General features: G+C 42.6%; 2 protein-coding genes across 2 annotated transcripts; one reads left to right on the forward strand and one right to left on the reverse strand.

Moving 5' to 3' along the window:
• The first annotated feature begins 48 nt into the window (after positions 1–48).
• Positions 49–6,231, forward strand: RPF1 (ribosome production factor 1 homolog). The gene is made up of 9 exons (XM_082313541.1): positions 49–242; positions 342–398; positions 1,438–1,518; positions 1,931–2,026; positions 2,752–2,905; positions 3,495–3,577; positions 4,481–4,662; positions 4,746–4,872; positions 5,714–6,231. Exons 1-9 carry the CDS (start codon positions 75–77, stop codon positions 5,753–5,755), a joined length of 990 nt encoding a protein of 329 aa, XP_082169667.1. The 5' UTR covers positions 49–74; the 3' UTR covers positions 5,756–6,231.
• Positions 6,232–6,320: 89 nt separating this feature from the next.
• GNG5 (G protein subunit gamma 5) lies at positions 6,321–11,144 on the reverse strand. The gene is made up of 3 exons (XM_082313542.1): positions 10,980–11,144; positions 9,616–9,771; positions 6,321–7,372 (listed from the first exon to the last, which is right to left on the reverse strand). The coding sequence occupies exons 1-2, from the start codon at positions 11,058–11,060 to the stop codon at positions 9,646–9,648; spliced, it is 207 nt and encodes a 68-aa protein (XP_082169668.1). The 5' UTR covers positions 11,061–11,144; the 3' UTR covers positions 6,321–7,372; positions 9,616–9,645.
• Between the last annotated feature and the right edge of the window lie 1,330 nt (positions 11,145–12,474).

Consider the following 12,474-nt stretch of genomic DNA (forward strand, 5'->3'; position numbering starts at 1 on the left):
CATGCTCTCCCGGCGGGCGGGGGCAGAGGTCAAGGGTGAGGGGTCAGTTCCTGCCCGGCCGCGGCGGCGGCAGCATGGCAGGCGGCGGCAGCGGCGGCGGCCCGGTGGGCTCAGCGGCGGAGGATGGGGGACCGCCGGCCCCGGAGCGGGTTCTCTTCCCGCCGACCTTCAGCGTGTCCGAGATCAAGAACAAGCAGCGGCGGCACTTCATGTTCCTTCGCTGGAAGCAGCAGCAGAGGAAGGTGGGGCAGGGCCCGGCGCGGCGGCCGTTACCGGCGGGCGGGGGAGGCCGCGGCCGGGCGGCGGGTCTGGCTAACGGATCGCTCTCCCTCTCCCGCTAGGAGAAACTGGCCGCCAAGAAGAAGCGGAGAAAGGAGCGAGAAGCCCTCGGAGACAAAGTAAGGGCTCCGGGCGCAGCGTGGGGCGGCCGTCCCCGCCGCAGGGAGGGGTGCTCCGCCGCCAGCGGGGAAGAGCCCGCCCCGCCGGTGGTTCTTCAGCTCGGCCTGGCGCTGGGGCTGCTTCAGTTTCGTGAGTGAGGCGGTGTCTCCACGGACTGCAGTGGAGTGGAGCAGGGATCTCGGTGCTCGCTGGCCGCGGCAGCCGTCAGAGGCACCGCGCTGGGTAGTGGAAGTATCAGGTGTTGGACAGTGGAGGTACCAAACGGTTGAGCCCAGAAGCGTTGTTGGTACTGCGTTAAATGATGCTGTAATCGGGCAGGGTGAGTTTTAAGCTAATAACGTCATAAAAGCAGGCTCTTCCTGAAAAGCCTTCTCAGTCCGATGTAATTGCTGTAGCATTGTGTGGATGTTATTAGGAATTATACTCTAATAAGTAATTTCTGTATAAATTAAAACAATCAGATCTGACCAGTCCCTGCCCAGACCAGTTGCCTGCTTGTTTCCAAACCTAGCCACGAACAAGCATTTTGCTTCTTTTCCTGAACTACTTCAAAAGCATATTGACAGTTGAAGACAGTTTTGAGTTCCTGCATTATTATCATAGAATCGAACCTCACAAGAGTAGTGTAAGTAAACAGGGTAAACTTTATAGGTTATTATCATTACATTGTAGATGTCAATGCTAAAACGTGTTGCTGTTGAAAGTAGAGCTTTTTTTTCTTCCATGGAAGAGAAGTGAATATAAAGTTCCTCTCCTTTTCCTTTTTTTGTTTTGGAACCCCATTTCTTAATTAGACTGAAATTAAGCGGTGTCACTGTTCTAGCAATGCTTCTCTGTGTGATGGTCTCTGGTGTCCCAATACCCGTGCATATTTTTAATCAAGGTAATGTAACTTCTTTTTAAAAGCTGGCATAAAATAAATAATACTTTTAATTCTGTGTAGAAATATACACAATATCATGGTAGTATGAATGTGTTTTTCACAATACACTTAAAAATTACATGAATGTGTTATGTTAATAAACTTATTTATTTTAGGCACCTCCAAAAGCCATACCAAAGACTATTGAAAATCAGAGAGTGTATGACGAAACAACTGTAGATCCCAATGATGAAGAGGTAACTGCTTAATTTCTGCATATGCTATTAACTCAACCTTTTTTTTCCAAGAACGGACGTAAAATGGATTGCTGAAACTTAACATCCACCACTCTTCTGTTAAGGTGTTGATGAATTACTTTTTACATGTGATGGGTTTACTAAGAAGTGATGTCATTCTTTCATTAACTATGTTAGATAATTACCTTTTGAATTACTGTTATTGATAGCAAAACCTGTCAATCAATCTTCATCACACTATATTCTTAAAAATGTAAAAAACACATGCCTTGTGATGATTAATTATAGGATAGATCTTGTGAATTGAAGTTTTTCCTACTAAATTCAATTTAATCAGAATTTAGATCAGATTGAACAATTGTTCTTCAATTTTTTCACATATGGTGGATTAACAAGATTTCTGTTCTTCCAGGTTGCTTTTGATGAAGCAACTGATGAATTTGCACCATATTTCAACAGACAGACGGTTCCCAAGATTCTTATTACAACATCAGACAGACCTCGTGGGGTACGTACGTTTTACTTGGACAGTTCTGAGCAATCAACTGGTTATAAGATACCAAGGTTTTCATACTACAGTTGGTAAATTAAAGCTGAAAATAATAGTTTTCACATGGATTTTTTCCTGCTGTTTTATTTAGTGACTGTCAATAATCTTATATATGTATGTGATCTATTAGTTTCTCTAGCACTGTTTGTTTCCTTCATAACAAAAAACAACCTCATGCATATGTTCTTGTATGCAAATGATCTGCATTACCTAATTGGGGAGATTACTGACATCTGTGAAAACCATAAAAGAAGTGGTTTTAAAAATAGGAAAAAGTACACCTTGAACAGCTTATCTGGAGACTCGGGCATTAGTACCTGAAGTAATAGTAATATTGTATTTTGAAATGTTATGAACTTTTTGTAAACCAATGTCCTTAATAAATAATGAGTTTGGAGGTTATACTTTTGGAATTTTCCTGCTTTTCTATGATTGAAGGAGGAGAAAAAATCCTTTAAAAAAAAAAAGGAAAGTTCCTGGTGCGCTGCAGTCTTTACTGCAAATAAAATTTTTTCCACTGACTGACTGAAGTAATTTAATAGCTTGTCTTCAAATGTTTAGAGAGATACTGGAAGTAATATATCATTAGGGAGGGCAGTTGGAATGAGCAACCCTCCATTCCCCTAATACTTGAATTTGGCACTGTATTTACCACATTGCAATTTAACTCACCTGATTTGCAGAGAACAGTGAGATTCTGTGAACAACTGTCTAGTGTTATACCTAACTCGCATGTCTACTATCGAAGAGGACTGGCTTTGAAAAGAATTATTCCACAGTGTATTGCAAGGGACTTCACGGATTTAATAGTCATTAATGAAGATCGCAAAATACCGAGTATCCTTTTGTGTATTTATTAAAATAGGTATACTAGCTCTGGGCCTGTTAGGGAAAGAACATAATTCTGTAGTGTGCATCAAAGATCTGCTTTATTCTGGATTTTTTTCTCTTCACTGTGCAGCTTACAGTGTAACTACAGAGTTAAAAATGACTGTGCCAACTTGAATATCTGATGGCTAATGGAACTTGGAATTACTAAAGAAAGTGTGTTGGCTTTTGTTTGTTTTGGTTTGTGGGTTTTTTTAGTTTGTAATGCATGGATAAACATTGTTATTATTTCAGTAAACTTAACAGTTTGATTAATTAACAAGTTTTTCTGACCAGGAAGTTCCATTTAGTTTTGCTGACTAGATAAAACATTACTAATTAATAAGTGAAAAAGCCATAGAAGGTAACTCTGGTTACCTATTGAAACAAAATTTAATGGACATACTTCAGCACACTGCAAAAATATAATGAAACCTTGTAAATTAGGCATAATTATGGATATAATATTCTAATATGATACTGTTTTTCGCAGAAAATGTTCCACTGTAAATTACATGTTGAATTTTACCAGCCTTTTTTTTATTAACTCTGTGAACAGATGGTCTTGTTTTAAGTCATCTGCCTGATGGTCCAACCGCTCATTTTAGAATGAGTAGCGTCCGTTTGCGTAAAGAAATAAAGGTGAGACTCCAACAAAATGTAAAAAAACGGGTAGTCTGTTGTTTAGTGATAAATATGTTCAGTCTACTTGAACTGTCAAAACTGGTTGCACTTCTGTATGATTCAGCTGATCTTGTAAACATGTTTTTTTGGTAAGCTAACAGGAGGCCAAGGACTAGTATATTTTACTTCCATAAGCAGCGTATTTTCATAGTTATTTGCTGAATTTCTTTAACTGTTTTCCAAGTATTTTCATAGTCGTGCCAATAAATAGCAGCTGATAACCTACATCAACAGGAAATACCCAATGTATAGTATACACACAATAAGGTATATAACAATCAGCAGTATAAAAGATTTCAATAGGTGTAGTTCCTAGTCTTGAATAAAACCTAGTTTTTCTTATTCTTACAGCCCTGTCACCTCTTCTGTAGTAAGTATTGCTTACTTAGCCCTAAATAATTTGCAGTAAAATGGTTTTTCTTCTCTCTTGAAATAAGTGATTTTTAAACTTCATCTGTTCTTATTAAAGAAGAATCCCATATACTCTTAGTACCATATACTCTTAGTTGGCATTAGTACCAATAGAAGACTCCTGTGATAAGTACTGCATTGTTTGCTGTAACGGGTGCTGCCAGGAGTGGAGATTGGTGGAGGAGAGAGGAAATGTACAATTATTTGTGCTTTTTCATTCAATTTATATTGTTGAACCAAAGATCCTTACGTTGCAGCTGCTCCTTTACTTGTATGCAAACTTAGGTTGTATTTGAAAAAATGATCAGGGCATGTTATCAGCCGTTGTTACAAGAAGTTGGCCCTGATTGTCTTCCCCCTATTTTATTTCAAACTCTTCTTTGATAATATATTAAAACCCTTTTGCATTCCATCTATTCTTTGCATTCTTATCTACTATTTTCATTTCAGCGAAAAGGGAAAGAGCCCACAGAACACGTGCCTGAAGTAATCCTGAACAATTTTACAACACGACTCGGCCATTCTGTTGGTCGCATGTTTGCTTCTCTGTTCCCACATGATCCCCAGTTCATTGGAAGACAAGTAGCTACATTTCACAACCAGCGAGACTACATCTTTTTCAGATTCCACAGGTGACGTTTTCTGCAAAACTCACAAATGAGAGAGAATGCTCTTGTAACTTACTTCCTAATTTTTATTTTTTTTCTTCCCCAAGATATATCTTCAAGAGTGAAAAGAAAGTGGGAATTCAGGAACTTGGGCCACGTTTTACATTAAAGCTGAGGTCTCTTCAAAAAGGAACCTTTGATTCCAAATTTGGAGAATATGAATGGATTCATAAGGTATGTCTAAGTAATGGTAATAGTCCTGCTTGGGAAGGGAGACTAAATCTGACAGGAAATGTAACCACAAATCTTAGCCTAAAAAAGCGGTATAAAGGCAGTTCTCAATATGGAAGTGTTTAACTGAAATATTTAGAGGTATATTTTGAGAAATATGCAAAGTAGAAGCATTCTGCTGTATTGCAAGTCAAAAATAAAAATAGCAAGGGTGATGAATATCAATATACCATGACTACTTATTTGCAGAATGGAATTTCTTTAACATACACAGATATAAGCAAAATGCTCCCTTGGTATACGCTATTATTGGAAGCCTAGTAAGCTTGACTAGAGCTATTTTTGTGCAAGGTGAGTGCAAGAATCATAATGTAAAACTGATTAAGTTATTTACGTAAATGTCACTTCTTAATAGCGAATGGAAAGTAACACTGACCTGTGCACATCTTCAAGTGAAATGGAAGTATTACTCTAGGCAATGACTTTTCCAGTCATTTTTACTGTGGAATTGCAGTTGATTGGCAGAACTTGGGAGTATCCAAGCTGTACCAGAAGGAAAATTCAAATACTCCTCGTGTAGTCCATGAGATGGATAATCTTGCTTGTTTTAAAGATGCTTTGTCTACCATCAGTAGATAGAGAACTGCTACACATTCTTTAGTTCTAAATCACTAGTCTCTAATTCTTCTCCCTTGTTAGTCTTGAAAAGCTGATTATAACAACTCAACTACACTGTAACTGTGACACATTTCACTACCTACCCTACTATAAACTGGAGTGGTCATCCTTGTTTGTGTCCTGTTGCATGAATTTGCTGGTTAATAACTTTTCTTTTAAATTTCAGCGCCGAGAAATGGACACAAATAGAAGAAAATTTCACTTATAAGGGACAGCTATCTGCCAACTGCTGGTGACCAGAAATACAACTGCTTTGAACTATGGATTATCTCAGACTCCTGACTAATGATAATGATACTGAACAGTATCTGTCTGCAGAAAGACAAACTGCAAACATTAAAACTTTATACAGGAGCAGATCAAGTCGGATGCATCTTTCTTCCTATGTTTTTAGCTAAATCCAGCATGACAAGGACAGTGACTCTTTTTCCAGTCAAGCAGGAAGAAATATGGTGATGTTAGAGCAGCCTGTAATTTAGCTATCACTGAAGATTTGCCATGACTGCTGCTGTGCTGTAGAGATAAATTACACTTTGCGACATCAAAGACAGTAAATATTTTGGTTAAAGATATTCTCAAAATAAAGTATTTCTAGTTATACAGCTTTTTTTTCTGTTAAGCAGCTAAACCCAGATGTCTGCCATTAATCAGGTGAGAGAGAAATATTTTAAACCTCTTTCTAACTTACAACCTGCTGTTCCCTGACAGTATGGTGGTAGTTTTCCAAAAATGATCTCCCTATCTAGAGAACATTGAGAAGGCTGTATGCAATCCAGGAAGTCTGTGGTATTTTATTTCATTAACATCTTGCATACAATAGCCATGTCGCTGAAGTTACAAAAATAATGTGCTTGACTGCTACAGGTATCTCTTCTGTAAATGTGATATTTAGAAAAGGTATATGCCCAAAGCAGTTGATATTCTTGTTTATAAAAAGAAATAAACACCAACGGGAAAGAATTTGTAAGGCCAGGTTACAGGAAGTATATAAAGCTATCTCATCCAAAAATGCTGCTCAGTTGAACATGTGAGGTCTCTGAGCAGGGTTTTTCCCATTAAGATCTTAAAAAAGCTGCTTCAGCCTCATAGCTATACTGGAGTTGGGATTACCTGCAGAATAAACTAGTGTTCTTAAGTTTGCACACTCACTGACAGCTAAAAAGCTAAGTTTTCTTTGAATTACATTCTTTTCATATGCAGCTATAAGAAGTGCTTTTTCATATTTATCTAAAGAGTAAGATGGCTCATAGACTAAGTAATCTACTAAGGTAGAATTACTCCTTGCGATAAAGAGTAAGTTACTCTTTGTCTTTATTTAATGCCTATATGGGACAGCTGTATAGTTGAATTACAAACAGCCACAATTTTTTTTTCTGTTCTATTATGCTTCCAAGTATAGCACTGATGAAGGCTCACTGTTCTGTAAGACTATCAATCCCAGGCCAACTTGCAGCAGCACGGAATATTTGAAGACAGACTCCTGTATATGCTCTCCAGCTGCTGCACAGTGATGCAGTAACTGGTGAGGAGTCAACATATCCAGAAGCTAATCAACTTGTTACAGGAATTTCGAGACCAGACTAAGTCAAGACACGTTTATTTTTTGCTTGGCATATAAAACTGATTCCCTTATGAAACAGAAGTATTGTGACTAGCATACAGTTCATTTGGAGAGGTAGATGGTAAGAGGTTTGACGACAGTAGCAATTTTACAGTTAGATTTGGCACGTTAAAGCTAAGCTTTTGTACAGACTTCAAACCAGGCCGCTCCTTGAGGCACTCTGCCCATACACACATCAGCAGCTAGGAAAAGATGCTAAAAGATCTGAAAAAACAAAACCAAAATGTAGTTAGTAAAGTATCAGTGCTAAATGAAGCAACTCTATGTCTAAGAACATGTACATTCAGAGTATGCCGTGGACAGCTATTTAGGAAAAAAAAAATCCTCTTTTTCCACAGCTGTTTTATAAAACTATTAGTTTATTTAATAAACTTTTAAAACCACGAAGCTGTCCCCAAGGGTACAAGAAGATAATCAAAGCTGTTACAAAAGAACTGAAGCTTAGTGTCTCCTGGAAGCCAAATTGCTAAGTGGAAGGACAGAAAAAGTTGTTCTCAGTCACCTGGTGCCTACAGAAATACCAGGCATCTACCTTGCCTTTGAAAAGCAGGGGAGTCTGTGTAACTAACAAATTACACTTCCTCTTCACAGAGGTGGTGCTGACTGTGCAAACATGAACTCTGTTGGCTCATCGTGAAAACACCAGGATTACAACTAAGAAATGGCCTATTTTGAGGAAGTGCTTGCAAGAGGTAGTGAAGGAAAGAAATTTTCCATATAGGTAGTGTAACTAAAACTGCTGTTCTAATGACTTTTTCCTGTAACATCAGCAGAAACAAGTGCTCCATTCCAAAATCGGAAAGGAGGAAGATAAGGGTTGTAATTAAAAAAGAGAAAATATTAAGCTTTTTATGCCCCGTGTATGTACACGTGTGTGAGAGACAGTAAATGTTATTTCCTGACATCCACACCCAGGAATTACTAGACCTTGGCAAAGCTCAGTGGAGAACTGTATGTGTCACTGATTAATGTACAGTTTATTTGGCTTTTTATAGGTTATCAGTCTATAATGCTTACAGATGATGTGATTTCTTCCTTGAATTACTGCTTAAAGCTAAAGCTACAGTAGTGTGAACACAAGTTGGTGTCCAAGAATTGTACCTTTTAAATAAGAATAGTTGATAAAATTCACAATAGAAATAAGTTTAAAAGCTGCAAGAACTCTAAAGCACATTTCAGTTACATTGCTGTAATTCATTGCTCAAAACAATGGGAGAAGTGGTTTTGTTTGTTAAATAGTTAAGCATCAACCTCCATACTTTACTATGCTGGTCTTTCCTAGCATGAACCCCCTTGTTTATACACAAACTTTTTGGAAGCTTTCTACAGTCTGCTTGAGGGGAGAACAATTTTGAAGAACAATTTTAACAACTCAGCCTGACTGTGGTCACCTTTCTATAAAGCTGCCTAACTAACACAAATCTAGCAAACTACAATTCTTTGGGTGATGTAGGTCAGCTACAAAAGCAGAATTCTTCAAGGTTAAGGCTTGCTATGAGATTTCTAAGGATTGTGAACTATGGTTAACTGCGTATCAGGTGCTTTGAAATAACGTATATGCTCTCACCTCCAACAGATCCAAGTCAAGGGGCAATGGGGAAGAGGGACATGGTAAAATGACCATGCATCTACTGTGGGCAAAATATCAAATTATTGTGACTCTCGGAGTCCTGGTGAGACTACTGTGGATCTAAAACTCACCTTTCTAAATAGGTTAGTCTAAAATCTAATTACCAGGATTTTCAAGGAATGCCAGATTAGTATTCTTCACAGTGACAGCAGTAGTGCTAATGAACCTATAGAAGTTTTGGAATGAAAATCCAAATGAGTATTCAACTGTTTCTAGTTATTTAAACTGCTATCCATGTAGTAGTTTATTTGAGGGGGGTATGGGCCTTGATACAATTCTTGGACTACATTTTTCTTTTGACTTAGAAGGCGTGTCCTATAGGGGACAGTGCTCTTCTTGGAGACCACCAGTAACCTATCTTCGGAAGTGCTCTTTAAAAGTTTAAGAACTGAAGTCTGCTTTATCTGCCACAATCAGGATTCACCATGTATTCTGTCAGGCGAATAATCCTACGTGAGAAAAGGGAAATGACACCCTTACACGGAAGGCAGATACAGCAGAATTACTGTATAGCCAGGTTAGTCCAAAGAGCAGCTCAGTAGTAGCTGGCCCAACAGCTACTTTGCTGCAGGAACAGAAACTGGTGTAAGATCTGCGACAGCTAAATGCCACTCACAATACTTAATTAAGAACAGCGTGTGTCCAGCACAGAGCTACAACCAGAACAGGGGAGGAGGGGCCCAAAATGGGGATCTAGACTAACACCAGCTGCAGAAGTCTGATGTCTCTTCTGAATACTTTTAATACAGGCAGTCTTATTTAAAGCCAGCTATTTTTAATGACAGAACATTTTATGAAATGTAACTCAAGAACTTACCACTGAAAGATACCGGAGTAGTTCACGTAATTACAAAAATGAACAAACTTTCTGGGGTCTGAATGGATTTGTACTTGATGATACTCCTGTCAGTAGGGGATCATGTTGTGCATTCTGCAGACAGAATTGCTTCAAGTCTGCTGCAGCCTGAGAAACCTAGTCATAATAAAAGTTAGCATTAGAATTCACTGAATGCTCTTTCCTGAGGATGTAACTACATCAAAAAGTATAAAGAATACTGCTAAATGATTCTGCAATACAGCTTATGTACATTTTGTACAACAGCTTCATCGCCATTTTTTGGTTTCTCAAAGACAAGAAGTTGCGCAATATTAGAATTAATTTGGAAAATTTTCATGTTAAACTTCTAAGCCTGAAGGGTGAAAGATGAGCAACATCTTGGAGATTACTTTGTTAAATATGTGAAGATCCTTGTTCTAGCATAAATTGTTTACAAATCCAGCCTATAGTTTAAGATGCTCGACTCAACTGAACTGGCATTTTAGCTTCCCCTGGGAAGCCATCCTTATCATGAGAGAGCGTATGGGTCTTTTGGTAGGCTGTACCTGCCTAAAAACAGAACAGTGAAAAAATTCTTTGTCTTGCTTTTCTTTGCTGTAACTCTGAACTCATAAAAAAGCACGGTCAAAGTTTCAGAAAGTAGCATCTTCACTGGTATCTTGTATTTGCAGTTTGCTCAGAGTTTCTCTAATTTGACAGGGCCCAGTCCCACCCCGAAAACGCACAAGTTAAATGCCCTCAGCGTGCCTCGCAGCGAAGTCTCCATTTCAGTGTCAGGGCCAGGCCAGCCCAGGCAACCTGTGGCAAACCCCGGCTCACGCTGCCCCTTCCACCAGAGCCCGGTGGAAGAAGACGCTCCCCAGAATAAGGAAATGAGCGGGGGAAGCGGGGCGCGTCCACCCCCCCGGGGGAGCGCTCCGGCCGGAGAGCGGCCCCCGGGGGTCCCCGAGGGGCTGCGGGAGGCGAGCGGGCCGGGCCGGGCCGGGCCGGGCCGGGCCCCAGACGGGCCGAGCCCCGGGGAAGCGGCGGCAGCGGGAAGGGACTCGGCAGCGCGGCCGCACGGGGCGAGGCCCGGCCAGGGAGGCCCGACGGAGCCCCAGGGCTAAAGCCCGGGAGCGGGGCGCCACCGCCAAGGAGGGTCGGCGGGGCGGGGCAGGGCAGGGCAGAGCGGGCTGCCCCGGCCCGGCCCGGCCCGGCCCGGCCCCTGCCCCTGCCCCTGCCCCTGCCCCTGCCCCGCCAGGCGGCCCGGCCGCCTCCGAGGAGCGCCGCGGGGCGCGGCCCCCGGGGCGGTGTAATGGCGGCGCGTCCGCCCCGTCCCGTCCCGTCCCGGCTCCGCTTCTCACCTTCACGCGAGTCACGCTGGCCTCCAGGCGCAGCTGCTGCACCACCTTCTTCATGGCCGCCACGTTGGAGGAGCCCGACATGATGGGAGCGGCGGCGGGCACGGCAGGCGGCGGCACACCCAGCCCCAACTTCCCGGCGCGTCCCAAACTCTCCGGCCCGGCGGCGCCTGCGCAACCGCCGCCGCGCCCGGGGCCGCCGCCGCCGCCGCGGGGGGCGCTGGGGGGCCGCTGGCGGGGGCGGCCCCGGCCCCGGCCCCGGCGGCGGGGTAGGGGCGGCAGCCCGCGCTGGGGGTCGGTCGCTGGTGCTTGCGGTTCGTGGCTGTTTGCCTGCGAGCTCTGTGTGCCCGGGAAGGGGGGGCCGCCTGGAAACACAGAGATGAGTCATCCCCCCCTCCATTTACCTCTAAAGTGAATTAAAAGGAAGGACAATATTAAGACCAAGGTGGCAGATCCTGGTGATAATGCCCAGTCAGTTACTAGTTCGAGCTTATTTTCAGATACAATGAAAGAAGTTACTGACTTTGCGCTTGCCAGCATGTTTGGGGCTTGACTACGGTCTAGAGGAGGTGGGTGAAGTGTCCAGGAATGACGGTGGAGCCTGGAATAAGGGCACGGGGCGACATGTAACGCAAAGTGCAGCATCTTGTATATATACAGGGACTAATGGAAGAACTTGTGCTGTAACCGGCTGTGTCTTTGGTTGGGAATAACTGGAGAAGGGACGGGGTGTTCCAGTCAGGTCATTCGTGAGAGCTCGTTGCAGTGCAATTGCGAACAGGCAAGTAAAGGCACAGGCCCTTTTACGTACGTGCTTCCCGCTGACACGAGGAAATCTTAATTTCACCACACGGAGCCAGGGCGAGACCGGCAAGGTCACCTGGGAGGCCTGGTCACTTGCGCTCAAGAAAAGGTGAATTAGAAATAGCAGGGGTGCGAGGGCGAGCTGCGAAGATGATCAGGAGAACAGCGAGGGCATTCAGCAAGGTGAAAATCAGAAGGAGGTTTGTAACCTCTGAGGTGCTGGAAGAGCCTTCAAGTGAGAGCACTGAGGGAAGTCATAACAAGCTTAAGGCAGAACCGTGGTTTATAGCTTGTGAAAGGATTTTTCTGACATGGTTGCTTGGCACAGTCAGGTTTCCTTGGAATACTGCGTTTGGCTGGCGCAGTGTGCCGTGCCTGTGGCTTGGCTGCAGTTCACAATAATTGTCCCTTTATCAGAGATAAACCCAGACCCTGCAAGAATCCCATTTTGTGGGGATTTAGGTCTGTGTTGTTAGGAAAACAGCACAGTTGTGTAGAAAATTATATACAACTCAATTATTTTTATGAAAGGGGAGAAAATGTTAAGAGGAAATACTCCAGGGCAGATCTCTCGGAGCTGCAGGGCTGTGATTTAGCCATTCCCCCAGTTACTTAGGTGATACTCACTTGTGTAGAAGGTGTGGTTGAGTCTGTTTGTCTGCAGTTAGCTGGAAGCTTTCTGCCCTCAGCACAG

Source organism: Platalea leucorodia, assembly GCF_965183815.1.
Source record: "Platalea leucorodia genome assembly, chromosome: 5".
Classification (NCBI taxonomy): Eukaryota; Metazoa; Chordata; class Aves; order Pelecaniformes; family Threskiornithidae; genus Platalea; species Platalea leucorodia.

Bases quoted from the DNA above. Each gene is read 5' to 3' on its own strand.
- RPF1 (XM_082313541.1), top strand. From the start codon at position 75: ATGGCAGGCGGCGGCAGCGGCGGCGGCCCGGTGGGCTCAGCGGCGGAG. The intron at 243-341 runs GTGGGGCAGGGC...CTCTCCCGCTAG, and splicing joins GGAAGCAGCAGCAGAGGAAG to GAGAAACTGGCCGCCAAGAA. The intron at 399-1,437 runs GTAAGGGCTCCG...TATTTATTTTAG, and splicing joins GAGAAGCCCTCGGAGACAAA to GCACCTCCAAAAGCCATACC.
- GNG5 (XM_082313542.1), bottom strand. From the start codon at position 11,060: ATGTCGGGCTCCTCCAACGTGGCGGCCATGAAGAAGGTGGTGCAGCAG. The intron at 9,772-10,979 runs GTGAGAAGCGGA...TATTATGACTAG, and splicing joins CCAGCGTGACTCGCGTGAAG to GTTTCTCAGGCTGCAGCAGA.